This window comes from Bombyx mori, chromosome 13 (genome assembly GCF_030269925.1).
Source record: "Bombyx mori chromosome 13, ASM3026992v2".
NCBI classification, from domain to species: domain Eukaryota; kingdom Metazoa; phylum Arthropoda; class Insecta; order Lepidoptera; family Bombycidae; genus Bombyx; species Bombyx mori.
Genome location: NC_085119.1, coordinates 13,794,730 through 13,822,338, shown reverse-complemented (window position 1 = coordinate 13,822,338; position 27,609 = coordinate 13,794,730). Strand labels below are relative to the sequence as shown.

Below are 27,609 nucleotides of genomic sequence, written 5' to 3'. Positions count from 1 at the left end.
GTGTTTTCATTCCCTTCGTCCAAAACGAAACAAAAACGTGCATTTCAAACTCCAAATTTATTCATTCCACAGATACATAATCATACATAATTCTTTTTTTTAAATTTAAAACTGACCAAGATGTCGTTCGTTCACATTTGGTGTGTCGCAATAGGAATGACAGAGGGCGCGGTGAAGGAAGCGAACATCGGCTGCGGCGGTTTGAACACATGAGTCTCGCCCCGTTCCACGACCCCCGTCACTAGAGTGTAAGCTGCCGTAAACAACGTCACCGCCTAATAAAACGAAAAACATGACAATCGATGAAGACAAATCCATCATTAATTAACCTTTACCGCCTACGTTAAATTTTCCATTCTAATCCAAAGAAATACGCATCATTTTAGCAGGGATATTATAGACTCGCTTATGTCAATTCTTAATTTATGAGCTGTTATATCTTTGTTAAAAATCATGTAATCCCATGGTTAAATTACTATGTACAGGCGAATTAATTATGTAACATAGAACTCACTATGATTATATGAATTCGCATTAAATGATTTTAAGCGGTTACTGGTTGCTAGATATCACACCGCGACGGCCGGGTCCAAAAATTGAATTACTACTATCTATCCAACCGTCACAAATAAGCAGCATGGTGATACGTAATGATCACAATAGTACAATACCAATAATTTGATGGTACTTATACGTAATCTCATCAAACTAGTTCCGAACCCTAATAGCTCAATTGCTTTAAACAAATGTTGACTAGAGTAAAACCTATTGTATTTTATGCTTGCAAATACTAAATTTTCGCAAGGGCAACAGCTTGTCTTGCTAAAAAACTTCATTAAAATTGCTTAAAGATTATAGGTAGGGTTAGATATTACAGGGCATATGTACAAGTACGTGTACTTATGAACACTAAATACAAAATACAACCTGCAAAAATCGTCTAACTCCCCCAAATGTCCGACTAGCAAGCCGAATGTAGATTGAAAAAGTACTTTTTTTTTTTTTATTGCCTTTGTAGGCAGACGAGCATACGGCCCATCTGATGGTGAGTGGTTACCGTCGCCCATGGACTTCAGCAATGCCAGGGGCAGAGCCAAGTCGCTGCCTACTTATTTAGCATTCCACGAATCCTAAATATCAAATGAGGCGATGTCAATTTACACTCACCATGCAGACGATCATAGCGGATGCTAGAGCCGACAGCGAGTTCACATAGTTCCGTAGCTGAATAAGGGCGGGACGCAAGCAACCCGTCGGGTACAAGGGAAAATCACACCTTTCCCCGCGCTGTGTAAATAAAAGCAAAATAATGAAAAAACCAGCTGCAACAGTTAAAAAATTAATAAAACACAAATCTTCGGAAAAATTGAACGTTAAATGAAAAAAAAACGTACAACCTTCGCAATCTAGAATGTTCTGTTCTATAAATTTATAAGAAAGATACACAACAAGAGCTGTAAGATTATAACAATACACTGTTTCACCCGGGGTCCGACCTAAGTTCCGTCAAGGGCACCTACTTCTCAGTGGCTTATTCCAGGAATCGTAGACTCTGTCTACGCTATCCATTGTCTTTAGACTCCAAGTTCACTTCCAGATCAAGGAGTTTTGTAAAAATGACGGCAGTGGTGTCTACTATCTTTAATAATTCCACATGCCACTTCACAGCACCAACACGTGGACTGGAATGAGGGTGCCATCGTATCTATGTAGTAACGTACCTTTTTTTATTGCTTAGATGAATGAACGAGCTCACAGCCCACCTGGTGTTAAGTGGTTAATGGAACCCATAGACATCTACAACGTAAATGCGCCACCCATCTTGAGATATAAGTTCTAAGATCTCAGTATAGTTACAAACTTTACAACCTTACAACAAGTACCTTTTCATTAGAAGCACGTCCGCAGCACGCCGGAGGATACGAGCTTCGGTGCTTATACCAATCCAAGTTAGAATTCACTCCGCAGCACTTCAACTACAATATTAGTTTCAATTTACCTAATTATAGCTAATCGATGCGTGAGAAAATAAAAACGTGACGTTTTGAAACTCGACATGCTAATCAAAATTTGCACGAATAATTGATCATGTTTTTGTGATCTGTTAGCCCATATGTGTACATACTTAGAACTGATCTTTCTTGAGTTGTTTCTAGACAGGAAAATTTGTAATTGACTTTTTATTATCCACTACTTTTACTTGAGAATATCTCTGAAGCGGTTACTATTCCATGAATTAAGCAAATAGTAAATTTCATTTATTTTAATGTTTAACCAAACATTAAGACTTATAAAATTGATCTACAGATAGGTAAAGACAAAATCTTAAGCTTCCTTTTTCACTTCTGTTTGTTGACTGATTTTCTTTTTTTCAGTACACATTGAAGAGTTACATTGTTTTTAGTAAAAATATTTCTGACATATTATCTTCGAAATGTCAAATGAATTCAATTTAATTCATGAATCAAACAAATCTCAATTTATATTATAAGGTGTCAGGGATTATAATCAAATTTCGACGATTGAGAGAACACTCAAAGAGAGATCTGAGAGAATTGTAGTCTTAATAAACGTCTAAAATAATAATATAACTACCTCGAGTTGCATGGCAGCGAAAGAGCTTCGGACCGCAGGATCGATGGCATCCAGCATCATCGCCTGCGCCATGCTCGCGTTCAGAGCGGCCGGCTCGCGGAGAGCGCGCGACAGGCCCGTAATCGAACTTATACCCAATGATATCATGAACATTGACGCCATTAATAGGGACATTAACTGTAAAATGAAATTCGTGAAGATTATTTGGGAACAAAGTGCGCTTGGTGCGAGCATTCCCATATTCCTCTACGAGGCGAAGAGTCATGGTGCATGAAAAGCCGTGATAGCAAAAAGAACGATGCCTTTGAAATGTGGGCATGGCGGAGGATGCTACGAATACCGTGGACTGCCATGAGAACTAACGAATCCATTTTAAGGGAGATAAACATCCGAAAAGGCTCTCTTCCATCTGCCGGGAACGTGTTATGAGCTTCTTCGGACACATCATGCAGTCTCCAAGACATGAATTAGAGAAGCCCATAATTGCGGGTCGCATAGACGTCCTTACGGATTAATCAGATCCAATAACCTTTGCATTAGACGCCTTTAGCTCTAAAACTAGGAGCAGGCTTAGGGACCCCGGTAACCGTACTCGTCGAACTCGACAAAGAGTTCAACGTGCAACCTAACCCATGAATCAGCTCGCTGAGTTTCTCGCCGGATCTTCTCAGCGGGTCGCGATTCCGATCCGGTAGTAGATTCCGTTTGAAAAACTAAAGACGTTCGAGTATCTCTGAATACCAATTGATGTGCTTAAATTGAATTACAAAATTATGGGTATTTTTACAAAAAGCAATTTTCAAATATGTTTCAACTTACGGTAGTCAATAAAGAAATAGATTTAGGGTAATAAGGCACAAGGGTGGACAGCCAACAAGTTGGGAGGCACAGTAGCGCGCCCGCTATGAAGAGCACGCTAGAAGATAGCTCCACGCCGAGGTCTGAGGTCCAAAAGTAATACGACATCCGGAACAGACTCCACGCTGCAGATCCGCCCAAGATGGCACCACCGCTCTGTTTTTAAAGCAAAAAAAATTAAGATTTCATGGTTTTTTTTTATTGCTTACATGGGTGGACGAGCCCACCTGGTGTTAAGTGGTTACTGGAGCCCATAGACATCTACAACGTAAATGTGCCACCTACCTTGAGATATAAGTTCTAAGATTTCAAGTATAGTTCCTTCTTTACAACGGCTGCCCCACCCTTCAAATCGAAACGTATTACTGCTTCACGGCAGAAATGGGCAGGGTGGTGGTACCTACACGCGCGGACTCACAAGAGGTCCTACCACCAGTAAATTTATCGTTATGTTTCTTATGTTTTAAGTGTAAATGTAAGTGTACTACATACTTTTAAAGTGTAATCTCGTGCTTTTTTGCGAATGCTTAGAGAGAAACTGACGGCTAACACATTGTGAGTCCCCTTGTATCGTCGTCATAGAAATACTAGCGGTTTGATTTTTAATATTGCCTTTATAGGCAGAAAAGCTTACGGCCCACATGATGGTAAGTGGTTACCGTCGCTCATGAACTTCGGCAACGCCAGGCGCAGAGCTAAGCTGCTGCCTACCATGATCTTCGCTTGGAGATTACATCGTGTATTTTATAAGCTAATAACAGACAGGAGTGTTGATGTCAAAGACCTTCGCTACTTTCTCAGTTTTTAGAAATTTAATCGCATGAAGACATTTTGCGGCATAATGGATTCCCACTTGGGTGTTTGGTAGCCAGCAGTATGGATTCGTACCTGGCGAAGCCAATACCAATAAGCGATGGCATTATCTTACGATGAAGTGTACTGTTGCTACCATGACGGGTGTAAAATTCAACACCCATGCTATCCTTATTATAATAGATTGAAAATTTACATTAGAATAAATTTAGAAAGTACTTACAAACAAGAGTCCAGCGCATGCAAACAAAACCAAACCACTACTTCTCATGTTGACTATTTCAGTAACTAAGTATTTTTTATAATTTTTAAATTGTATCACATATAAATCTTATAGTGAATATTTAGAGTATTTCAGTTCGACATTTTTTGATTTATGACAAATCATTTGAATTATTTAAATTTAAATTTTGTTCTTTTTTCTCCTCTTATTAGAATAATTCCTTTTCATGATTTCTCGTGTAGTAAACTTCATAGTAGAAATAAGGAAATAAAGTGGATACCAAACTAAGTAGTCTCTGGCTTTATACAACATTCCAATTATATTTTTGTAAATTTTATTTTAAAGTAACTTATCATAGTTGCATCAGTGGAGAAAAGGATAAGTTTGCAAAGACCAATGACTTTACGAATAAATAATAAAGCTATCTATATATATGAAAATGAATTGCTGTTCGTTAGTCTCGCTAAAACACGAGAAAGGCTGGACCGATTTGGCTAATTTTGGTCTTGAATTATTTGTCCAGAAAAGGTTTAAAAGGTAGATATGAAAATACTCGGAATTAAATAAAAATAACAATTTTGTTTTTCCTGTGATGTATCCCCCGTCGGACGGATTCGTTTTGTTTGCTTTAGGTTTATTTTATACAGAAGTTTAGGTCTTCTATTTGTCGATTGAGGCACTACGAAGTCTGCCGGGTCAGCTAGTTGTTGATATAAAATGTAGATATTCCTTCCTTAATTTTACAGTTGCATCTGGTACCTTTAAAATGGTCTGCCTCTGCTACAGACTACATTTATCAGGAATTGCTCCCGCATTCCTAATTTTTGGCTGAATTTCCGATTAGCATAAACCCCGAAATGAAAATTTTGTAAAGGTGATCTATAGATGTTTTTACATTGCACACGTTGTAATACGCCTGAGTAGCAGTTTCCACGTCCTCGTTTCCTTTGTTTCCTCACAGCTCTGACTCCAGCTCTTGATCTAGAATTCTAGACCAACCTTGATCGACTAAACTTTGGACATTCATTTGGGTTACCGGAATGAAATATTTGACGAAAGGTAAAATTCAAAGGTACACGGAGAGATTTAATTATAATCTGGCCGCCGACTTACTCTAATATGAGGTTGAGAACCATGTATTTCAATACGGTTTTTAATGCCAATCTGATAATACTTCAAATGGTATAAAAGAAACCCAAAAAATATACCTATATACCGCAAACTGAGAACCTTCTTTTTATTCGTGCCTGATTAAATTGCGCTTTTGTGCAAAACATAATTTTCTGTCAGTGTAACAAATTTCGTAAGTCCGATAGGCAAAAGTCAATTTGTCAGTTTGATTAAAAGTATACAATTAGGGCCGGCCCTTGTTAATCAAGGTTTACAATTCGTTACGTATGCACAAAATTGAATAGTTCTCATAGGCTTCCGAATAGTCTCATTAGTGATTCGGAGAACACCCTACAAATATACAGCTTGTTACATAAAGCATGCACCCCTTACGTGAACGAACATGCGACGCTCTTCTGGAGAATCCCGCGTTGAGAACACCCCCGCCTGAACCGGAAAAGCCGAAGCCGCCACGAATTCGCAAACCTCGTGAATTCAAACTTGTAATTAGCATAACCAATAATTATATCAGGGTACTGCAGTAGGGCCCAAATCGCATCTTTTATTAATTTAATTCTAACCACATCGCCAGACAATTTATCAACTTAGAACTTATATCTCAAGGTGGGTGGCGCATTTACGTCGTGGATGTCTATGGGCTCCAGTAACCACTTAACACCAGGTGGGCTGTGAGCTCGTCCACTCATCTAAGCAATAAAAAATATATAAAAAAAACACCTTGTTTCTATTAGGTTACAATAATTCTTCTATTAATATGGACGGGACAGACCACGGCCCATTTAATGTAGAAAGGTTACTGGAACACACTGACATCAATCACAACGTCAATGCTCATACCGACCTTGACATTTGAGATCAAAGTTTGAAAACTATTAAATAACGACTGTCCGAGCCTTAAAACAAATTCGCGACAGAAATCTTCCGAACCTGCAGAATCTGCAGAGCACCGGGCATGGCATAACACCGCACTGGAGGCGTATGGTATGGCACGGCATGCACGGAGTGTGGCATGGTACTCATTGCTAATGTTACTATTAAATATTTAGCAAAAAGCCCAGTAAAGTGTGGTCGGGTTTCATTTGTTATCTATAAGCACCAGCCAACAAGACTTATACAGATTTCATCATTACAGCCTCCAAGATTTCCCTTATTATCAAAAGAATTCTACGCTTGTTGGTGTAACCATCAAAAAGAGGTAAATTAATTGTTGGGTCTAAACATAAAATTGATTGACTAAATACTAACTGCTTTAATTATTGGTGCACATACATAAACGTTCATAGCTTCAATTGGCCAAGCACAAGATAGACGATAGTCCGCCCGAGCTATTCCCGGAGTTATACTTGAAGCCGCGCCGCTTAGACTACTATGCACGACAGCTCGAAGAGAATATGAATGTTAACAAGGAACTGCTTAAAAGAATAAATCTCATACAAAGGACTGGAGTAAGAATTTTGAACTGCAGACCTAGTCCTTTCCTTCTTCCACTTGTACTAATACCGTTCTGAGTCTTACTGCTATTAAAATATTTGAACTGGATTTCTTAAGCATTGCCGACCCTCCTTTTATTGGTGAAAACCTCTTTTTATAATGTCCTTTTTGGGCTATCTTTCTAAACGACCTAAACTTGAAATCCTGACGTGATCTTTGTTTCCTAATGAACAACCTTCATTTTTATTCTCGTCCTAAATGGAATTTGGCAAATTTTTGTATAAGTTCTTATTTATCTAAGACGTGTTCACGAAACGCACGAACAAAAATAGAATACGCTAAATTAAGAAATTTTGTTGGTTACTTACATCGGGCTACACACGCAAGCAAGCACGAGTAAGTGCTGCCATCCTGCCTATGACGGACACAAAGAACTCGTGCGCTACAATTTCAAGGGTAGGGCACCACTTATCTAATAAAACTGAAACTTCAATATCATGTTTCAAGATGGGTGTGTGTATGTACGTATACAAGTTGGGCGAACATCGTACATCATCAACGCAACTACGACCGCTCTGACAAGAGTGTCCGATTAAGAAGAAGATTCATGCTGTGATGTCTATGGGATTACAAGCTGGATCGTGCGCTCATTTCCATTAGCGTCTTATCTCGACTTACAGGGGTTTGTCGACTGCTGGATGCGACCTGAACCGACTAATACATACAACAAACTTCTGTGCAAGCAGCGTCAACGGAACCTCGATGAAATCCGGAAAAATAACCTTTACTTCTATTCGAGACTTCTTATTGCCGTTCGTACTTTATTTGTTCTCTCTAAAAGTATATTATGACCCTTAAATCCTTATGAATTAGGTTTTTTTTATATTGCTTAGATGGGTAGACGAGCTCACAGCTCACCTGGTGTTAAGTGGTTACTGGAGCCCATAGACATCTACAGCGTAAATGCGCCAACCACCTTGAGATATAAGTTCTAAAGTATAAGTATAGTTACAACGGCTGCCTCGCCCTTCAAGCCGAAACGCATTACTGCTTCACGCAGAAATAGACAGGGTGGTGGTACCTACCTGTGCAGACTCAAAAGAGGTCCTACCACCAGTAAACCAGGTTATCGTTCCGATAAAATTACAGAGATCCGAACAGCCCCTCACAAAGGAATTAGAAGAGCATTGGAAGGAGACAAAACACAAATTAATCTTGGGTGCTTCGTGAGTATGAATTGCGCATTTATTTTATACTCATGTGTAACAATTCCATAAAATCTCCAAATAAATAATTTAATCGGTCTTTATATTTTCTAGATTGCCATTTATTCTGTTCAAAACTGAAAAGATTGATCGTGATATTCGAGATCCAAGCTTTGACCGGCCGTTGAACGTTTACCGAACTAAGTAAGTTTGCAACTTTTTTGTTATTATAAAAACATTTTGTTGGAACTGTTGCAAACGTAATGATCACAAATAGACTGAAGACTGCGGGTAGGGTATAAGGAGTATACAAATCTAGCCACCGTCTTTCTTCTCATTTTTTTTTTGTGTTGCCAGTGGCATTCGGTGCTTTGACCCACAAAATATACTCTCGTGTGTAACAGCCCCTAAATATCAAAGAATCATAGAATGTAAAAATTTGGTAAGAAGGTTACCATATATAAAACAGTATGTGTGATGTAATAAATAATAGCAGCAAAAGTTTCATATATTTTTATTGAAACCTCTCTTTCATAAACTTAACACTAACTTAAAAACTTCGAAATTTGCTAAACCATTGCTTAATTTTTCGCCTTAGAGTCTCTATGGAAGTTTGGGTGGTGGGCGGGTCCAAGATTGGAAAAGTAACTATAGAACTCTTCAATGATATAGTTCCAAAAACTTGTCAGCTTTTCTTGAGTCTTGTGAGAGGTGACCCCTTCGGTCACGCATACGCAGGGACGAGATTTTTCAGGTAACTGTCTTATTTTGTTCCCTATGAGAGCCTTCCTCCTCGGAGACTGAGATAAGACTATATCTCTGTACTATAAGATTGCAATCCTCATATCCAGGATGAATAACTGGTAACCACTAGTTATAACGTGTTTTTCTTAATTGGATAGAGTCCGAAGACTTCGTGGTTAGAATTATGAAGGGGCTATCAATACACAACTTGAATTTCGTCATCCACCTCAATAGATAAAATTGGATTGTACAAATAATTCATAAAATAAATAGCTTCAGATTTAAAATACAATAAGTTTCTTCTAAATCGTTCAAAGAATTTTACGCGTATTACTGGAACAACCAAATAGGAACACAATAAAATCTAAATTTCGTCATTTAAAAAAGGTATTTTTGCGCAAAAACATCTGGAATGCTCTGATCTTTTAAGTGCGTAATTTGGTTTCAAAACACGCAGTTTAACATAACTTTTAGAGTTAGAGATATCTTTAGGTCACAATTAATAGAATACCATCGCATTACAACCTGAATTATTCCAAACTCGTCGTGGCCTGAAGGATAAGACGTCCGGTGCATTCGTATCTTGCGATGCACCGATGTTCGAATGCCGCAGGCGGGTACCAATTTTTCTAATGATATACGTACATAACAAATGTTCACGATTGACTTCCACGGTGAAGGATTAACATCGTGTAATAAAAATCGGTTTGAAAGATGGGGCAACCTTTGTTACTATACTAAGACGTTAGAACTCATATCTCAAGGTACCCACCTTGCCGGCGGCATTTATGTTATAGATATCTATACGCTCCGGTAACCATTTAACACCGGGTGGGCTGTGACCTCGTGCACTCATTTATGCAATGAAAATAAATAAATAAAACTCATATTTTGTCCTTTAAAGGATTGTGCCCGACTTGTACTGTCGAGGCGGGGACGTCATTAAAGATAACGGATTCGGCTGCTATTTACCAGAAGGGCAAACAGAACCTATGGGTGTCGAGTGCTACCGTCTCAAGCACACTGTGCCCGGTAAATTAATTTAATTTTTTCAACAAATATAATATAATACTCATTTGAAATGCTCTTATTTACTAAACTTCTTTTTTTTCTTTGTCTCCACCTGATCCCACTAGGTGGGGTCGGCACAGCGAATTTTTCTATTCCATTATCTTCTATCAGCCGTCATCTCAACACTCACTCCTCTCTCTCTCTCATATCGTCATTCAAACACTCCATCCATGTCTTCTTCGGTTGAGCTCTTCCCTCTTATTTACTATACATATAAGAGCAAAATAATAAGTAACCAATTTACAAAGCTAATCATCAAAAACGGCATCAGTGAGTTAGGCTACGGTAACCACTAACAAGCTATACCATAAGCATCTATGTATAACAATAAGACTAAGTAAACAAAGTAAAATATAAATAATGAAGTGTCACTATCACCGCACAGCGTCCTATTTATTTGACTAAAGCAGGCGTGGACTTAAGTCTAAAGACGGCAATTATATAAACAAAACAATGTCGATTTTTTTTATATATTAAACTTCGACAGCTAAACTCTGCATTTAATTTACATTTAGATTTATAAGAAAACATCGTTAAACTACCAGAGCATACTTATTAAATTCTGACTCAAATAAATTTTATTTTGTATAGGTGTACTATCCATGGTTGTAAGTTCTGATAACGAAGTGTGCGCACAGTTCAATATAATATTCAAGCCGCTACCACAATTCGATGGCAAACACGTTGTTTTCGGCAGAGTAAGTTTTTATTATTTTTGAAGTTATACTTCTTTAGGCGCGTTATGAAAAATTGATGAGTGAAATTTTACGATGCGCGCGCACCGTGACGCAAAATTAACAGAATGAAGTTGCCCACTAAATCGCTCATTACAATACAACCGGCGTAACTTGGCGAGTCTGAATATAGCCGCAGGTGAACTTTCGCGAATGTACACTCGTAAAAAAAAGTGTTATTAGCATTCATTTTTTAGTAATATAAATGACAAAATTATTATTTAATATAATTCATACTAAATATTATTAAATTATTAACGTTAAATATTTATTATTAATTATTTAATATTTAAAAAAAAAGAAATAAATTTAATAAAAATAAAGTATAACTTCTTACGCGCGTACGTAAGTACACGCACGCAGTTAATTATAAAGTTTAGGTATTCTAATTTTAATATTTGTGGTGTTTCAATTAAGAGCTATCTATCAGTCTGTATTACATCACTGTTGGGCATAGAGTTATCTGTCATTCATGTAAATAGTGCATTTTTTTTCTTAGATGGTGCGACGTGCTTATGGCCAACCTGATTTTAAGTGGTTACCGGAGCCCATAGACATCTACAGCGTAAATGCCACCACCTACCTTGAGATATGAGGTCCAAGGTCTCCGCTATTTGAAGGCAAACCAACGCATTACTACTTCACGGCAGAAATAGGCAGGAACCTACCTGTGCGAACTCACAAGACGTCCTACCAACAGTAGTTTCGCAAATTATAATTTTACGGTCTTTGATTTTTATACACGGTATTATTCCTTCACCGTCAATCGTGAACATTTGTTAAGTACGTATTTCATTAAAAAAATTGTTCTTGCCTGCGAGTTCGAACACCGATGCACCGCAAGATACGAATGCACCGGGCGCTTTATCCTTTAGGCCACGACGACTCTATTATTATTCAACTTCCGTTTATTACGCTTGGAAATGTTCGTAGTTATTGATTTTTTTTTTAATTACAATGGAGATTTTGTTTTAAATTATCAGATTATAGGGGGACCAGCACAGGCTTTAGAGCGTATCAGTGCTCTTGGGCTCCCACTGGGCACCACGACGTCAGACTGCGTCATAAGGAACTGCGGATGGTTCACTCGCTCCGGACAATACCGAGAAGGAAACCAGAACACCATCAAATTCCCTCCGAGACGTAAAGTAAAGGCATGATGAAATGTACGTCTTATGCTCGATCTATGTCGTACGTGTTTTCAAATCTCTGCGAGAAGCAAAATTTCGGCGACGAATGTTTGCGAGTAAAAAAATATTTACCACAAAAAGTTTAATAAAAACACGTCATCGTAATGTTTTTTACTTTATTTTTTTGTATTAATTTAAATAATTTATATAAAAAAAATACAGAAGATATATTTCGCGGTGCGTTATTAATTACACAAAGCAAACAATAACAATAATTACATCGAATCATACAGTCAATCAATTTTGTAGGAGCTGTCATGAAATCTTCGAATCTGTCATTCTATCTTCACGAATAATCCACAGGAGAGTATTAAAGCCAGCAACTGGAAATGAAATCGATTAACTATTTAAATGACTGCTTCACGGTAGTAAGAGACAGAATAGCGACTATTCGAGTGGGCTCAGCCCGTATTAAGCAACGTTGTATAGCGTTATGAATTTAAACCTATAATATTACAGATTATCAAGGGTTTCAGTGAGAGAAACGGAAATAGATTACTGCTCTAACATAAAAAAAACAACATCAATTTACTAATTTACGCATTAGGTTCATAGTCTGGTCACTCTCTCGCTCTCTCGCTCTCTCGCTCTCTCGCTCTCTCGCTCTCTCGCTCTCTCACTCTCTCACTCTCTCGCTCTCTCGCTCTCTCGCTCTCTCGCTCTCTCGCTCTCTCGCTCTCTCGCTCTCTCGCTCTCTCGCTCTCTCGCTCTCTCGCTCTCTCGCTCTCTCGCTCTCTCGCTCTCTCGCTCTCTCGCTCTCTCGCTCTCTCGCTCTCTCGCTCTCTCGCTCTCTCGCTCTCTCGCTCTCTCGCTCTCTCGCTCTCTCGCTCTCTCGCTCTCTCGCTCTCTCGCTCTCTCGCTCTCTCGCTCTCTCGCTCTCTCGCTCTCTCGCTCTCTCACTCTCACTCTCTTAGTGTATGTATGTATGTATGTATAGAGCTAAGCGTGATATAAAAACACCTACCATTATAATTGCGACAATGATGGCAGCAGTACCAACATACACGGCGTCCTCTCGCAGGAACTCGATGACCTTGTCAAGGCAACCGTCGACATAAATCGTGGTCGGGTTTTGATTGGATTTGCAATCTATTCTCTGAAATAATAATAATTAAACTCGTTATCACATAGACCAGTTTCAAATATTATTAATTAAATTTTTTTAAACAATTGTAGTCATTTTCCACAGGCACAGATGAAAAAAAAACACTTGCCGGATTTGTGATTACAGTGGTGCAAATGGAATCCACTTGTATATTTACGTAAAGATTTAGGGTTAAATCTATCAAAAAAAACATTTAAGTTGAGCAACAACCTTACAATTTACTGCTTACATTCGACTTTTTTCTCATAATATTTGAACTAAGCGGCCACAACAATCGAGATATTACCTTCCCAGGGTAGGCTTCCCTGCAGCAGCTCTCCGGCAGATTCCCGTGCCAGTCATTAGGGCTCTTCACTCCGCAACATTGGAGATAGGTCTGCGTGTCGTCCCAGGATTTCGTGTACTCGTGTTTGACACCATAATAGGGCACAGATGCGTACAGCTCACGGTCTAGGGTTGTCAGAACCTTCTCTCTGAACACGAACTGCAAGATCCCTCCCACTAACATCACAACGAATATGATGAAAACTAAAATGTAGTACTGAAAACAATAATATATTTATTAAGTCTATTAAATCAGAGATTGTTTAGTAAAAATATGAGAAAGTAGCGGTGTAGTTACGTCATTGATCTAATAAATTTTAAAGATCGACATATTAATACGCTTTTATTAGCTTCAGACGTATGTATGTAACGGAATCTTTGAACATGATTTTGACCCCCTTCAAAACGTCGGATTAATTCGAAATTTGGCATTCTTATTAAGGACCGATGACAATTAAAAATTTTGAAAAAAAAATTTAAAAAATTGAAATTCAACTAAAAAATTAAAAATAAATAATAGTTTAAGAAAACTAACAAAATACACTTTTATATAAAATCCAACTAAAAAATAGAAAATAAATTTTAATAATTTTGAATTAAAAATAGTGTAAGAAAAAATTATTTTATTGTAAAAAAGCGTGGGGTGCTTTTCAGGATATTATCAAAATAACCCTTCTACTCATATATGTTCATAAAATATTTACAATAAAATACCATGCACCACACGCTTTTTTTTTACAATAAAATTAGTTTTTGTTACACTATTTTTAATTCAAACTTATTAAAATTTAATTTATATTTTTTTGTTGAATGTTCTATAAAAGCGTATTGTTTTTGTTTTTTAAACTAATTTTTTTTAAGTTTTTTTTTAAAGCGGAATTCGTATAGTACCTATTATGTCTGGATTCGTCTAAAAAAGTTAGAACAGGTGATACAGGAGTTTAGTAGTAATCATGATTAATTAATGAAGCTCACCGTGAGCAACATGCATTTGACTTCCTTAGCGGCGCCGCAACATCCCAGTAGCGAGAGGATCATTATGGCGACTCCCATGGCCACGACCACGCCGACCGACGCTATGAACATGTTGTTGCTCATCAACGTGCTTGAGAAAGAACGCGACGTCCACACCCATAGTCCTATGGCCAGCGCTATAGCCCCGCCAATCTGGAATTTCAAAAACCATCAAGCTTAATGAATGGAAAAATGAATGATCCATGAAATATTTCTGCCATGAAGCAGTAATGCGTTTCGGTTTGAAGGGTGGGGCAGCCGTTGTAACTATACTGAGACCTTAGAATTTATATTTCAAGGTAGGTGGCGGCATTTACGTTGTAGATGTCTATGGGCTCCAGTAACCACTTAACACCAGGTGGACTGTGAGCTCGTCCACCCATCGAAGAAATTTTTTTTCCCTTCCTATGCTGATAGCCTTGAGAGGCTATTTCAGCTCCGCCTTGACGTGTAGTTGAGCTCACGGGGCTCAAACCGGGAGTGTTGCTAACACTGGCTCTAGCAAGAGCAGGGCTTCGGTAGAATCTACCAACGGATCGGAAACGCGACCCACTGAGAAGACCCGGCGAGAAACTCAGTGGGCAAGAATCAGTGTAAAATGTTTATTTCTGTTCAGATTCGTAACGAAACAATAAATAGCACCAACGAATACATAATATGTAAAATATTTATTTTTAAGTTATAACTTTATTTATTTAATAATTAATTGTATAAAATTAATTAATTATTAAATTATATAAATTTAAAATTTGTTATATGTTTAATACATAAAACAATAAATAATAAATATTAATTTAATTTAATTTAAATTATCCTAAAACTTGTATTATAAAATAGGTTATACATAATCACCTGATACGATTCACGAACGATTCGCACAATAAAGTTTTAATGTCGTCTGATAAGAATGAAACCCATAAAACTGCTTTTATTTTACGTAATTAGTTACCGGCCGTGCATGTAATTTTACACAGCCCCTAAAGAGAGGGCATTGTGTGAGGGTAGATACAGCATCGTCAATACCACGAACCAGACGTATTTTCCGGTTTGGAGGGTGAGAAAACCGTTAGATTGCTTTATTGAAAGTTCGATCTCAAATCTAAGTGTGGCCACCGGCGTTCAATTCTTTTTTTTTTTTTTTTATTGCCTTTGTAGGCAGACGAGCATACGGCCCACCTGATGGTAAGTGGTCACCGTCGCTCATGGACGTCAGCAATGCCAGGGGCAGAGCCAAGCCGCTGCCTACCATAAAGTACTCTCCGCAAGCCTCGTTTGAAGAAGGACATGTCATAGCGCTCGGAAAACACCGTGGAGGGGAGTTCATTCCAAAGCCGGATGGTACGTGGCAAAAAAGATCTTTGGAAACGCACTGTCGATGAACGCAGCGGTTCCAGATAATATGGATGAACTCTGCTCCGATGGCGGGAGGTGCGATGATAAAAAGGAGATGAGGGAATCATCTCGAATAATTCCTCAGAGCATTCCCCATGGACCATGCGGTATAAAACACAGAGAGAACCGAAGTCCCTCCGTAGACCCAGAGGTTCCAAGCGATCCGTTTTATTTTTTATTATTTTTATTTCGTGTCTACGTGCTCAAAAAACCGCTTAACAAAAAACGGGCCGTCGGCTCGCGTAATTAACTAATACATCATTTAAAAAACGCATTGACTAAAGTTACTCTAACTGGGAACGTGCACTAAAAACTATTTGCCCGTTATAAATTACACGTTTCCCCTTTAACCTCATTATTAGGGTCACGATATTAATCTTAACTAGAGGTCCCGCAGTAGTCGAAATTCGACTACAATTAATTGGAATTGTAAATTTGTACACTATTATGATTGTATTTTATACCTCTATAATCACCAATTTCGTTAAGACTATGTACACTATAAAAAATATTAACAAAGACAAACAATATATAATCTCAATTTGACAACAGACGTCAAGAACAAAAGTTTGACAATAAATAGTATGCATGCGTGTGTGCGTCAAATACATGGTATGTAGTGTGTGTAATGTTTTCTTTATTGATATAATGTATCTTTTATGCATTATTTAAAAAAAATATTAGAATTGTGCACTTCTTCTCTATATTCTCTATAAGTGTGGAAAATTTCATACTCCTCCGTCCGCGCAATTTTCGTAAAAAGAAATACAAAGTTTTTGCTTCACGTATTAATATATCTTAATTATTATCATGCCATGCGTTCGAGTGGTTTAATGCCATAACTTGTTGTTTAACGTTTAATTTGCCGTCTCGTGTAGTGGTAAGTGACATGGTCACCACACAAGGGGGCCGCGGGTTCGAATCCCGCCAAGGGAAGATATTTGTATGATAAATATAAAATGTCTTTTCCAGGGTTATGGATGTATATGGATATGTATGTGTATAATAAAAAACTTACATTTATTTCCGTTATCTGGTACCTGTAACACAAGCTTTTTACGAACTTAGCACGGGACCAGTTAACGTGGCGTGATTGTTAGTAAATATATATTTTAAAAAAAGTTTATGATAAATTTAAAATTAATAAATTAAATTTGATCATCACATAGGAATTTGAGTGAACTCACCAATGTTATTACGTTGATACATATTAGAGAGAACTTCATGCACCTCCCGCAGCTGTCCATCGCTCCACCCATACCCATTACTCTTCTGTCCAATAAAAAAAAAGCAAAAAAACATTAGATAGAACTCAAGAGTCCTCCACGTATTTAAGATCTAAGGGATGTCTGAAGTTATTATATCTTTTACCGGTGGTAGGACCTCTTGTGAGTCCGCACGGGCAGCTACCACCACCCTGCCTATTTCTGCCGTGATACAGTAATGCGTTTCGGTTTGAAGGGTGGGGCAGCCGTTGTAACTATAATGAGATTTTAGAACTTATATCTCAAGGTGGGTGGCGCATTTACGTTGTAGATGTCTATGGGATCCAGTATCCACTTAACACCAAGTGGGCTATGAGCTCGTCCACCCATTTAAACAATAAAAAAAAGAAGATAGCAGATAGCAATAAGAAATTGGGAAAATTATTTTATTAATTTTGCCGCTCTGAACGCAACCAATGCAGTTAAGAGATCAGCTGACTCGAGGGGTCGGCGAACCTTTTTAAATCGATATTATACTGTTGTCTTTGATTTTGATTCCGTGTTCACGAAGCTTTAAGTCTCTAAAATGACAAGTTTATTTTATATTTAGATTAGCAAATGTCTATTGTTGTGCATTTGTTGCATTTTCCACTTTGGAAAAGGTTTCTTTACTTTTACGTACAGTAAGCATTTGAAATTCGTGTAATAAAAATCGAACTTGAAAAATAATATAATTTATGAAATTAATAATTCTAGGGCGTATTGTGAGCACGCACGGGTACTACCATCCTACCTATTGCTGCCGCGACGCAGTAATAATGAGTTCCAGTTTGAAGAATGAGGTAGCCTTTGCTGCCGAAATGTGACTTGGAACTCGTGTCTCATTATAGGTGTTGACATTTACGTTATTGATATCTACGGGTTCCGGTAAGCACTTAACACCAGGTGGGCCGAGAGCTCGTTCACCCGTCTAAGAAAGAACAGTAAAAATGTATTCACAAATCAACAGGAGGTGTACAGTCAAGACATTGACTTCATGTAGGTGCTTGGATTGCTTAACGATTAAACTTATTACCGGGTGAGCCGTCAGCTCCTTTACCCAACAATGAAAAAGTCAACCAAACAAGCTACTGCAACAATTTAACGTTATTATAGCTACTTTTATTAGGACACAATGTAAACAAAAAATCCCATAGTTTGAATAGATGATATGCTATTTATTTCTCTAAGCACGTAACTATAAAAACTATGACTTTGGCGACCTCTTCCGAACATGGTGACGAGTTGTTTTTGCCTTGTTCGCGTTCTAAAACATTGTAAAATACAGATAATTTAACTACGATTTTTATTTTTATTTTAGCCAATTTTATCTCCTTAATTATCGTAATAGAAAAAAATTTAGAAATTCAAGATACTAATCTGAGACAATTAATTTAACACTAACAATAAAATTGTTATAATTTGTGAATAATATTGTAACAAATCTCTTGTTTATTTCTCTTTACGTATCGTTTTTGTAAGCTTTAATAATGCATTAAGATATAGTAAAACTACAATAATACAAATATTATGGGGAAATTACTTTAAATCCCTCGACAGCTTTTAAAAATCGTAATTATTTTTTATCACTCAAGTGTGTCATTTATAGGAAACGATTTCAATGCCTAAGAACACTTGTGCTTGTTAGATTATTATAGTAATTAATTTAGTTTTTCCCACCCCTCCTGGATGAGCCTTTGCTCGCCCACCTGCCCTGGTAAAACTGGAAAGGCCTCCGGGCCACTTCTTCACAGTAACTTCTCAAAAAAAATAGTTTTATTAATGTTTATATGGCAAAACACGTAAGCTTCTTTCGCATAATAATACATTATTAACCTAATAAGAACCATTAAATATGGCTGAAAATGTAAGCAGCCGATGTATACCATATGTTTTTTTCCATCTGTTGTACCTAGTCATATCTGACAGTACTGTAAAATTATGGAACTAGGAACTGCAATATAAATATTACATGAACAGGCGCCAAAAGTACAGTAAAAATAGCACAGTACAGAGAAAAACGTTGTGCATTACCAAAGAACTAAAAACACTGATAAAAATTACTTTTACTATTTAATTTCGCGTTTATTATTTTCATTTTACACTTACTTAATAAATGTTCGTGGATAACGTAAAATTTAAATAAAAATAAAAATAGACACGAGATTAAATCGTAATAGTAGTTATAATTATGTCTACGACTCGCCTAATAATTTCTGTAACATTGAACAATATATGAGTCGACTATTATCAAAGCCGGCAATGTGACTTTTGGACAATTATTGGTAAATCAGAAAAACGAATTATTGACTTTGTATTCCATTGGCAGTCACAAAACTCTTCTGAACGACATCTTAGATAAATAACAGGTTAACTATTAACCTTTATTTAATGCAGGTTTTGAACCGTATTCTTTGAAGGAGACGATTATATTCAAATCAATCTGTATTGACATATCAATAACATTTTTTTGTCCAAATGCACAGATTGCCACCTTTGATAATAGACGACTCATATGTAAGCCACAAATACCATGAAGCTTGGGCAATCCTTTAATTATTAAATGGCGTCCTCAATTTCCTACTGACATTGTTTGTGATTTATCATTGAAACTGTTCGTTGAAACACGATGACCGACATTAAATGCTAATTGTTACATACAATTAATCTATGCAGCTATGACATTCAAGTAATTTACCTCCACAACATTGCCGTTTTTGTCTCTTTGTATTCATGACCTTTTTTTATATTTCGTGAAGTGTGCCCTGTTTTATTGCCTTCTTCCATTATACGAAGCGCATTATAAAATGTTCTCGTATTATTTTCTATCGTGTTCTTTAATAGAATTAACAGTTAATAAACGGCACAGATGATCAAAAAATAAGAATTTCGATTAATAACAACAATTACAGAATATTCTCTTCCACAATTAAATCATACGAAAAAACGAGAATCCCACACTAAAAAAGATAATTTACTAAATGATACTTAAATAGATCCCAACAAATGAACATCATAGAACACCTATGCAAAATAAACAGTTCCATAATTGTTTTGGTATTAATGTCAAGCATGAATGATCTTTACTAGAATTGTCAGATACTAGTAGGTAGATACTACAACATAAATGAGACGAGTCACATTACGCGAGGTACGCCAACTCAAGGTGATGCCGCAAACAAGGTCTAACACATTCTATAGATCAAAGATAATGTGAGTGAAAGTTGCGTTTACTCTTCATTTTATCTATAACACGGCAGTTGTACTTACGCTTTTAAATCCAAGAATGTTGTTAACGGTTATTTTGAAAGTTGTTTGCATTCGTACACAAGTTCATTGATGGCAAGTCTTAACAAAAAACGTAAACATTCCACCTGGAAGCGCCGTTTCGAGGTGAGTCACAATGTTTTCTTGAGTACTACTATATTATTAACGATACGGTTTCACTTTACCATCACTCTTACTTGTCGCGTCGCCAGCTCACGTAAGTTCATTCGATTCGCGTAAGGTGTCGTGTTCCATACGGCACAGTCAACTTGCAACTAGTCGGTTGGCGCGCCGCCCCACCATCCGGCCCATGGCACAACCTTCGGAGGCTTAGTTTACAAGCTAATGAATACGCTTTTAGGTCAGGTGCGCGATATGCAGTTAAATCATTTATTTAAGCTCACTGCGTATTGCCATTTGTTGCACGGTGTATGTATGTACGAAGAAAACTAGTAGTAGGTGGTTTAAGAAAATATAAAACAGTGGAGATTAATAATTATAAAATATTAATATCTATCATGCCACATGACAGCCCGTCTTAATCATGATCAAAGATCAACCACATTGCCATCATGCCAAATGTAAAAAATGCACAGAAAATGCGTAATTACTCAGATTCGGATGCTTTGTGAACCCGTATGTCCAGTCTATTTCTCTCATACAACTATAATGTGTCCCAGTGGGGATGGTAAGCTTATTCAAATACAATTGAGATTAAAAAATAATCTGTACAGTTTGGCAGCATCATTGTGATGGAAGCGTTCAACATCTAATTAGCTGTGAGTTAGAAAGAACTTTCAATGTCCCACCGATGGAGTGGCCCGGTAGTCGTAGGGCAGACAATAGCAGGTCAGGCGTCTTTATAGGATGTCAGGCCAGACAGATGAGCTACGAACTAATTACTTCACCTTACCTGCCTCGATTGAGTTTTGCTTCATTAAAGTTTCCAACCTGGGTTATTGAAAGATAGAAGATTTTAGTCTTTTGAACACGTACCACAACCCACGCATAGGGAATACGGCGATTTCCTCCTGGCCCAACAAACTTATCCATCTATACATTACGCCAATCTAGGCCTGTTGACGGCTCAGACCCGAGAATCTTATACTACTGTACTCATTCACTGAAGGATACATTTGAGTACAAGATCCCGGCCAACTAAAATAACTACCAACGACCTTACTTAATAATAGCTTGTCTTGTTCTTTTACCCAACTTTCCCCTAGAACATCTTTTTTACTAGGCATGATACTAATCTATTTAATAAAACTTCATAATAATATCGTCTCTCAAGATGGATAGTTGCATTCAGGTTCTGATGTCCGCAGGCTCCGGTAAGCAGTTGTTAGGCCTTAAGCAGTTACGTCTAGTGGAAAAGGCTTCCAAAAAACTAATACAGTTTTCGTTTCACGAGAAATGCGAACTACGAATGCTATTGATTTTGTACTTTCAGGTGAATTTTCTACTCAACTTCAAGATGTAACTATTGAATTAGTCTGTACTCACTGGCTTCGTCATAACACCTAGGTTTGCAACATACTTAGACCCTTTACGTTGTGTACCTAAGAATAATGAGAATAAAGAATAATGACGGACTAAACGTCTTACCTGTTTCAGGCGGGAAAAGAATCGTGTCTTTTGGTTTAAGAAGTAGAATAACCCCATAAGAATGAAATTAAGACTCCAAACATACTCATGGGGTTATTCTACTTGCTTCCGATCACGTCGGACATAAGCTCCAACTTACGGTATTTAAATCGTTTTTATTAATTTATGATTTAAACTTATATACTGTACCTCACTGTGGACAATTAAGATATTAAATCTTTATATTCACTCAGGCATGAAAATCTGATAAATATTCTTATTCCGATGACATTCTTCATTGTACTGTATGTTAAGTACACGATCTTACAGTCTACATGGAATTGAGGTTTAACTAGCTTAACGAGTAAATTTTATCTGCGATATAAATAAGTTCATTCGGTGTAGGTACGGGTTATTAAAACAACATATATTACACATTTTTTTATTACATTTTTGTTAATAAAAGTCCACTCAAACTGAACGGAGAACTGTTTCGTACAAATCGCATCGAATGCTTCGCAAATAATTAGGGATGGGGCACACATCGCACCGAACAATTGATTATCTATTTACATATGAAGTTATTTAATTGTTCAATGCATAAATAACATCTTTGATGATCGAAATTGGTGATTAATATATTCTTATTTAAACAGAAAAAATATTTTAGACAATGTTTATGGTTAATGTTTTTTTTTCTGTTTTTATCGATTATTCAATGGCTCTGTTATATGTTACCATAGCGTATACTGCATTAGCTCAATAGCGCGATCCACTCAAGTTAAAAAATAACTAAAAAAAAGATCCGATCGAAAGGTCAGTTAAAATTCATAAATTCCGATATCATCAGTCGTTTTAGTATTTGCACTTGGACCTCATGTCGCAAAGTTGATGACGGCGTTCACATCGTAATGTCTATAGGCTCTGAGAACACTGGATGAACAGCGAGAATGTTCACCCATATATGCAATAGAAACAAACTTTTTTATTATTATTATTAAGAATGCCCAAAACACCAAGTTAGAACAATAGAAGCTTATTCAAAAACTGTTTCCCTTAAGCCCATTTTTTTTTACGAAACACAATCTACTGTTACTATTCAAATGGCTTACAGATGTACGTATAAAATTACTTATCGTGTCGATGTGTGCGAGACCCCGCGACTTGTTCACCTAAAAACTAAACGTTTACTTGTAATTGAGCTTTGGTTTACAAATTACGATGCAACGATAACAAAACCATAAGTTTAATGTTAGGGAATCTGTGAGTTTAACGCAGAGGCCGTTTGGTTCAAGCGACAGAAATATTATACAAATTAGGTAGGTACCTAATTTGTATTTTTTTTTTTTTATTCAATATTCAAATTTATTTTTATAAGCAAATGTTATTTTCTAATTATTATTCTTTAATTAAATTGACATCATAATAATTTAGCCTTTTTTTTCAATAAAGATAACTATGAAATGCCGATCAAATAAATTACAGGTTGATCTTTAACCAAAAATATTATAGTTTTCTGTCAATAGTGTTGCCATGTTAATCATTTTAACACAAATTAGTTCAGTATAGCCGTCACAATTTTTTTTTTACTTTTTAACGGATTTACTAACGAAGTTTTTTAACGGATTAAACAACATTGAAAGTTTGTTGAAAACTGTTCTCTTTTCGTAGAACAATGAAATATCTGGAACTAAAATAATTAAGACATAGTGAATTCATAACTGTGGGCAAATAACATTTAAAAAATATATATTACATAAACATGTTTTATCTTGGTTTTTATTTTATTGCTATTAATCGTTACGACAACGAAACACTTAACGTTCTTTTATATCAACCACACGTAGTAAATAAAAGTTTACGGTACTTTTTATAATGGTACGATTATTTCTCTTCCGGTACATTTAGTAGTTTGTTTAAATTTTGTGGCAACACTATAGAATAAATTACCTTGAATTTTAGCACAGTTTATTTTTATATTTTTATTTATGGCTTAGATGGGTGAACGAGCGAGCGAGGGTGGATGTAAAAAATTAAACTCGGCTTACATATATTTGCTTCTTTTAAATTATTATTAGATTCCGTAGACAGACAGCTTGGTTCATTCCAAATTATCATTTAAACCAAACGGCATTAAATATAAATTCACAGTTTATTTCATTAAATTTTTATACACAGTTCATTTCACATTTGTAAAATTAGTTTTTTTTTAGTTTGTCAATTTGAACAACTTGAAGGTATCGATTACCGTTGTTCATAAAACTCTAATAAACGATTTTATGAAGTCTTAAGTCGTTTCTGCAATTTGTTAATTTGATTAAACAAAGTATTCGTTTGGAATTACTTCACAATTAAAGACATGAGTGGCTGAAAGGGATATGATACAATTTGTTAATTTTGAGAAAACGCGCAACAAGCTTTTGTTACTTGTACTGTTTCTTCGTGCATGGTTTCCTTAATCACATGCAATTTCTAAAAATAGCCTTTAAACCCGGAGTTTTAAGGTCTAATATGGTTTATAGTCACATAACACCTTCATTCAATGTAAAAACTCAAAAATCTTAAAAATGGTACTTAGCCCCTCCCTTATCCCACGCATGTCTTCAATTATGAATTAATGAACAGCACATCACCAATGAATGCATAGAAACAAATTTCAGTTCATTTGTTAGAATCAAGTAAGTAGACGTTTACAAGTTAGAACATTAAATGATCCTTTTTTAGAGAGATAAATTATAAAACAAGTATAAAATAAAACAATATTTTTTACATTTTTTCTTTGCGCTAAATATACAACAAAATACATTTATTTATTACAAAGCTACACGTTGCAACGCTGCCGCGATCGACGACGTACTGAATCGTTTTCCAACAAAATCGCCTTAAATACCAAAATACCGTGTGTCACTTGAGTCGTAACTTATAGGTGATAATCGTCGGATAAAATTACGGATACAGTAAAAGCTCTTTATTCGCGGGGTATATGTTCCGTAAATACGCCGCGAATACAGAAACTGTACTAGAATGGTAACGCGGTAACGCTATGGCGATATCATTTAACAAAATACTTTAGACATCGTTGTAATAAGGTCTATCTTACTTTTTTTGTCTTGACGACGCGTTTACAGAGTATATTCGATTAGATACCTATTTAATGGAATCCTTATTATCAATGTTTATGTACCAGTGTACCGATTAGATCCGTGAATAAAAAAAATTAACCGTAAATATAGGAATTGGGTCGCATTCTTTTAATCCGCGAATAGTGGAAACACGAATGAAGGAAGCGCGAAAAAGGACCTTTTACTGTATTTCTAAATAAATAAACACACGTCGGTATTTGCTTATTATTACCTTTTACACTTTCAGAGATGATAAAAATACTTAAAGCAACGACAAGCGTATTTGCCTTAAATAAAGAATAAGAGAAATATTATGTAATTTTTCATTTAAAATTTTAACGTATATACTCATGTTTTTAATTGTTTTGTTGGTATAAAACGATTAGTTTTCCTAATTTATTTAACTATTGTATGTACAATTAAATTATACAAGTTATTAAAAATGTCATTGTTATGAAGAGAAAATGCGCGCTGACGTGTTCGCTCCAAAAAATTAATCAAACTCCAAAAGCAAGCGTCAATGTACAAATATACATAAAACACTGGTTTTTGTCCCGTTTTCTCAAGGAATAAACTAAAGAACACAAATACATCAAATGTTTCAAAAACTAACGTAGTAATGTTACTCCTGAAATATCTGTTGAATTGTCAACTGCGGTATATATGGCCTTAATGCAACTTCAAAATTTTTATAAACTTATTTATAATGATTAACAAATATTTTTTAACGGAAATCTATCGGTATTCAAAATATTTTGAATCCGTTCAGAAACGAAGAAGTTAAACATTTTCATTTTCATGTAGGTACTTATGAGGGTACTTGTGAAAAAACATAGAAAATTTAAATTATAAACCTTTTTTTACGTTTTAATATCGCGTTTACTATTTCCAAATTATTTATATAGGAATTAAGACGGTAGTTGCACAATATGCGAATGTCGACGAACAAAACCTTCATCAGGGCCACGACAACTGCAAGGTACGCAAAGGCTCGCCAATAATATGACAATAATAAATACGAGATTAAACAGTAAAAGTATTTTTTTTAAAACCGAATAAAATACAAACATGCAAATGCAGAGATGGAGGTCATTTGCATATAATTATTTACTATTTTAAGTCTCTATAGCAAAATTAGTTTAATTAAGTATGACGTAGGTAAGACTTTAGGAACATTCCTGTCGTATTTTTTATGGTCTACACCTGGTAAATAAAACATCGTAAAATAAAAACGTGGTTTAACTAGTGTAGAAGATCAAACATTTTTTTATATTCATGTTAGCGTTTTTTTTTTGGTTATAGTTTTAAACGGTAACAAATATATTTTAACACAGTAACTTGCGCAGGCAAACGACCGAAACACATCTCCCAGAGTCTGATCCAATTTAGGTAAAACAGCAATATGTAAAATAGCAAATATTAATAATATTCATTTCGTCACGTGTAAAATCTAAACGATTTTTTTTTTCATTGACTTCGTTCACTTTCGTTTGTCTGATATTATTAATGACTTTACATTTTCGCTTAACACTCGGAAAAGGCTAAACGCAACCTTTACGGGAACTTATTAGGTACAAAACTTTTGCTTCTATACTTTACTAGAACTAAAGTCTTGGTAAAAACTCCATTAACATCAAGGCCACTTTCCTATACCGGAATCGAACGTGACAAACAGAAACAAAATGCGCAATTTTCAAACTCATACAATTCATCCCACATGTAGGAGCGGTATTGAATTATGTATTATTAAAATCGTACTAAATTCCTCCGTGAATCACGTTCTGTAGTTATGTAGGAACAAAAAAACTTATACTATTAGAAATCAGTTTTATCGTAAAATCTTTCGTCAGTTTTGACAGCTTGTGACGTAATGAAGTTTGGCGCGCACTGCTCGGGTTCGCGGTGCGCGCGAGCACAGGGATTCTGTTCCGCTAGCATTTAAATCAATCAGAACTTCAATCAAATTATCAATTAGAAATACATAAAAATATTATATAAATTTATGTATTTACAAATTACATTACCACTACAATGTTTTTAGAAAGTCCAGCGTTTCTCGATAAAATTCACATTCGTTTTCCGCTGTGAATTTATGAAAAGGACGCGTTTCAAGTCCAGCTTTTTAAATTATATCGAACGTAGTCTGTTTGGTTGTCGGTGTGTTGAGTGCTCGAGTCGGCGACCTCGGGGCGGAGCTGCCACTACAAGTGTTGTCGCGAATACGCGCCCACCCCGCCCGGTACGTAAGGGCCGCTCACACTCGCCGCTGCACATACACAACTCACATACATCTTTAAGCTCGCTTCGTGTGTTTTAAACACACAAATTGCACGTGCATTAAATACAAAAAAGATTGATGAAAAATTCAAACTACAAAAATAAAATATACGAAATTTTATGATTATTATTACTCGTAAATAACACAACATTTTTTTACACAACTAGTGGTGGGTCGTTGTCGAATTACGTAAATATACTTTGAGAACCGTTTTCCGGTAAAGCTAGTCCACTAAACTATTGACGCTGTGTTCTCCCAGAATATTGTGTTCGTATAAAATA

General features: G+C 36.1%; 5 protein-coding genes across 9 annotated transcripts in view; 2 read left to right on the top strand and 3 right to left on the bottom strand.

The window, feature by feature from the left end:
* Positions 1 to 38: 38 nt before the first annotated feature.
* LOC101739082 (uncharacterized) lies at positions 39 to 4,724 on the bottom strand. Its single transcript, XM_004927707.3, has 6 exons — positions 4,490 to 4,724; positions 3,415 to 3,609; positions 2,596 to 2,772; positions 1,884 to 1,976; positions 1,168 to 1,287; positions 39 to 275 (listed from the first exon to the last, which is right to left on the bottom strand). The coding sequence occupies exons 1-6, from the start codon at positions 4,535 to 4,537 to the stop codon at positions 132 to 134; spliced, it is 777 nt and encodes a 258-aa protein (XP_004927764.1). The 5' UTR covers positions 4,538 to 4,724; the 3' UTR covers positions 39 to 131.
* Positions 4,725 to 5,774: 1,050 nt separating this feature from the next.
* LOC692873 (peptidyl-prolyl cis-trans isomerase E) lies at positions 5,775 to 12,100 on the top strand. Of its 2 annotated transcripts, XM_012691664.4 has the most exons (10): positions 5,775 to 6,102; positions 6,753 to 6,815; positions 6,904 to 7,065; positions 7,732 to 7,863; positions 8,201 to 8,277; positions 8,371 to 8,460; positions 8,855 to 9,010; positions 9,905 to 10,032; positions 10,663 to 10,769; positions 11,789 to 12,100. In XM_012691664.4, the coding sequence occupies exons 1-10, from the start codon at positions 5,980 to 5,982 to the stop codon at positions 11,963 to 11,965; spliced, it is 1,215 nt and encodes a 404-aa protein (XP_012547118.1). In that variant the 5' UTR covers positions 5,775 to 5,979; the 3' UTR covers positions 11,966 to 12,100.
* Positions 12,097 to 20,691, bottom strand: LOC101739312 (tetraspanin-9). 4 transcript variants are annotated; one of them, XM_021349185.3, is made up of 6 exons: positions 20,527 to 20,691; positions 17,018 to 17,102; positions 14,400 to 14,591; positions 13,387 to 13,641; positions 12,960 to 13,091; positions 12,097 to 12,318 (listed from the first exon to the last, which is right to left on the bottom strand). In XM_021349185.3, exons 2-6 carry the CDS (start codon positions 17,093 to 17,095, stop codon positions 12,271 to 12,273), a joined length of 705 nt encoding a protein of 234 aa, XP_021204860.2. In that variant the 5' UTR covers positions 17,096 to 17,102; positions 20,527 to 20,691; the 3' UTR covers positions 12,097 to 12,270. The 4 variants fall into 4 exon arrangements, with proteins under 4 accessions (XP_021204860.2, XP_021204859.2, XP_012547437.3 ...); XM_021349184.3 differs by lacking the exon at positions 20,527 to 20,691 and adding an exon at positions 20,345 to 20,402; XM_012691983.4 differs by lacking the exon at positions 20,527 to 20,691 and adding an exon at positions 19,773 to 20,320.
* Positions 20,330 to 27,609, top strand: part of LOC751091 (copper chaperone) — a 16,433-nt gene continuing 9,153 nt past the window's right edge. Inside the window, exon 1 of the mRNA XM_062671647.1 lies at positions 20,330 to 20,467. The gene's annotated coding sequence lies outside the window, so the exon portion shown is untranslated. The remainder of the gene's footprint in view (positions 20,468 to 27,609) is intronic.
* LOC101739458 (tudor domain-containing protein 3) overlaps positions 22,357 to 27,609 on the bottom strand; it is a 12,212-nt gene continuing 6,959 nt past the window's right edge. Inside the window, exon 8 of the mRNA XM_012691793.4 lies at positions 22,357 to 27,316. Coding sequence (XP_012547247.1) covers positions 27,252 to 27,316 — 65 coding nt within the window. The 3' untranslated portion in view covers positions 22,357 to 27,251. The remainder of the gene's footprint in view (positions 27,317 to 27,609) is intronic.

Excerpts from the sequence above, each read along its gene's own strand:
- LOC101739082 (XM_004927707.3), bottom strand. The coding sequence starts at position 4,537 with ATGAGAAGTAGTGGTTTGGTTTTGTTTGCATGCGCTGGACTCTTGTTT. Across the intron at positions 3,610-4,489 it reads CATGCGCTGGACTCTTGTTT|AGCGGTGGTGCCATCTTGGG; the intron begins GTAAGTACTTTC and ends CTTTAAAAACAG. Across the intron at positions 1,288-1,883 it reads GACGTGCTTCTAATGAAAAG|CGCGGGGAAAGGTGTGATTT; the intron begins GTACTTGTTGTA and ends TTATTTACACAG.
- LOC692873 (XM_012691664.4), top strand. The coding sequence starts at position 5,980 with ATGCACCCCTTACGTGAACGAACATGCGACGCTCTTCTGGAGAATCCC. Across the intron at positions 6,103-6,752 it reads AACCTCGTGAATTCAAACTT|CCTCCAAGATTTCCCTTATT; the intron begins GTAATTAGCATA and ends TCATCATTACAG. Across the intron at positions 7,066-7,731 it reads ATCTCATACAAAGGACTGGA|GGGTTTGTCGACTGCTGGAT; the intron begins GTAAGAATTTTG and ends CTCGACTTACAG.
- LOC101739312 (XM_012691983.4), bottom strand. The coding sequence starts at position 19,861 with ATGGAAGAAGGCAATAAAACAGGGCACACTTCACGAAATATAAAAAAA. Across the intron at positions 14,592-17,017 it reads GTATCAACGTAATAACATTG|ATTGGCGGGGCTATAGCGCT; the intron begins GTGAGTTCACTC and ends TTGAAATTCCAG. Across the intron at positions 13,642-14,399 it reads TCAAATGCATGTTGCTCACG|TACTACATTTTAGTTTTCAT; the intron begins GTGAGCTTCATT and ends TATTGTTTTCAG.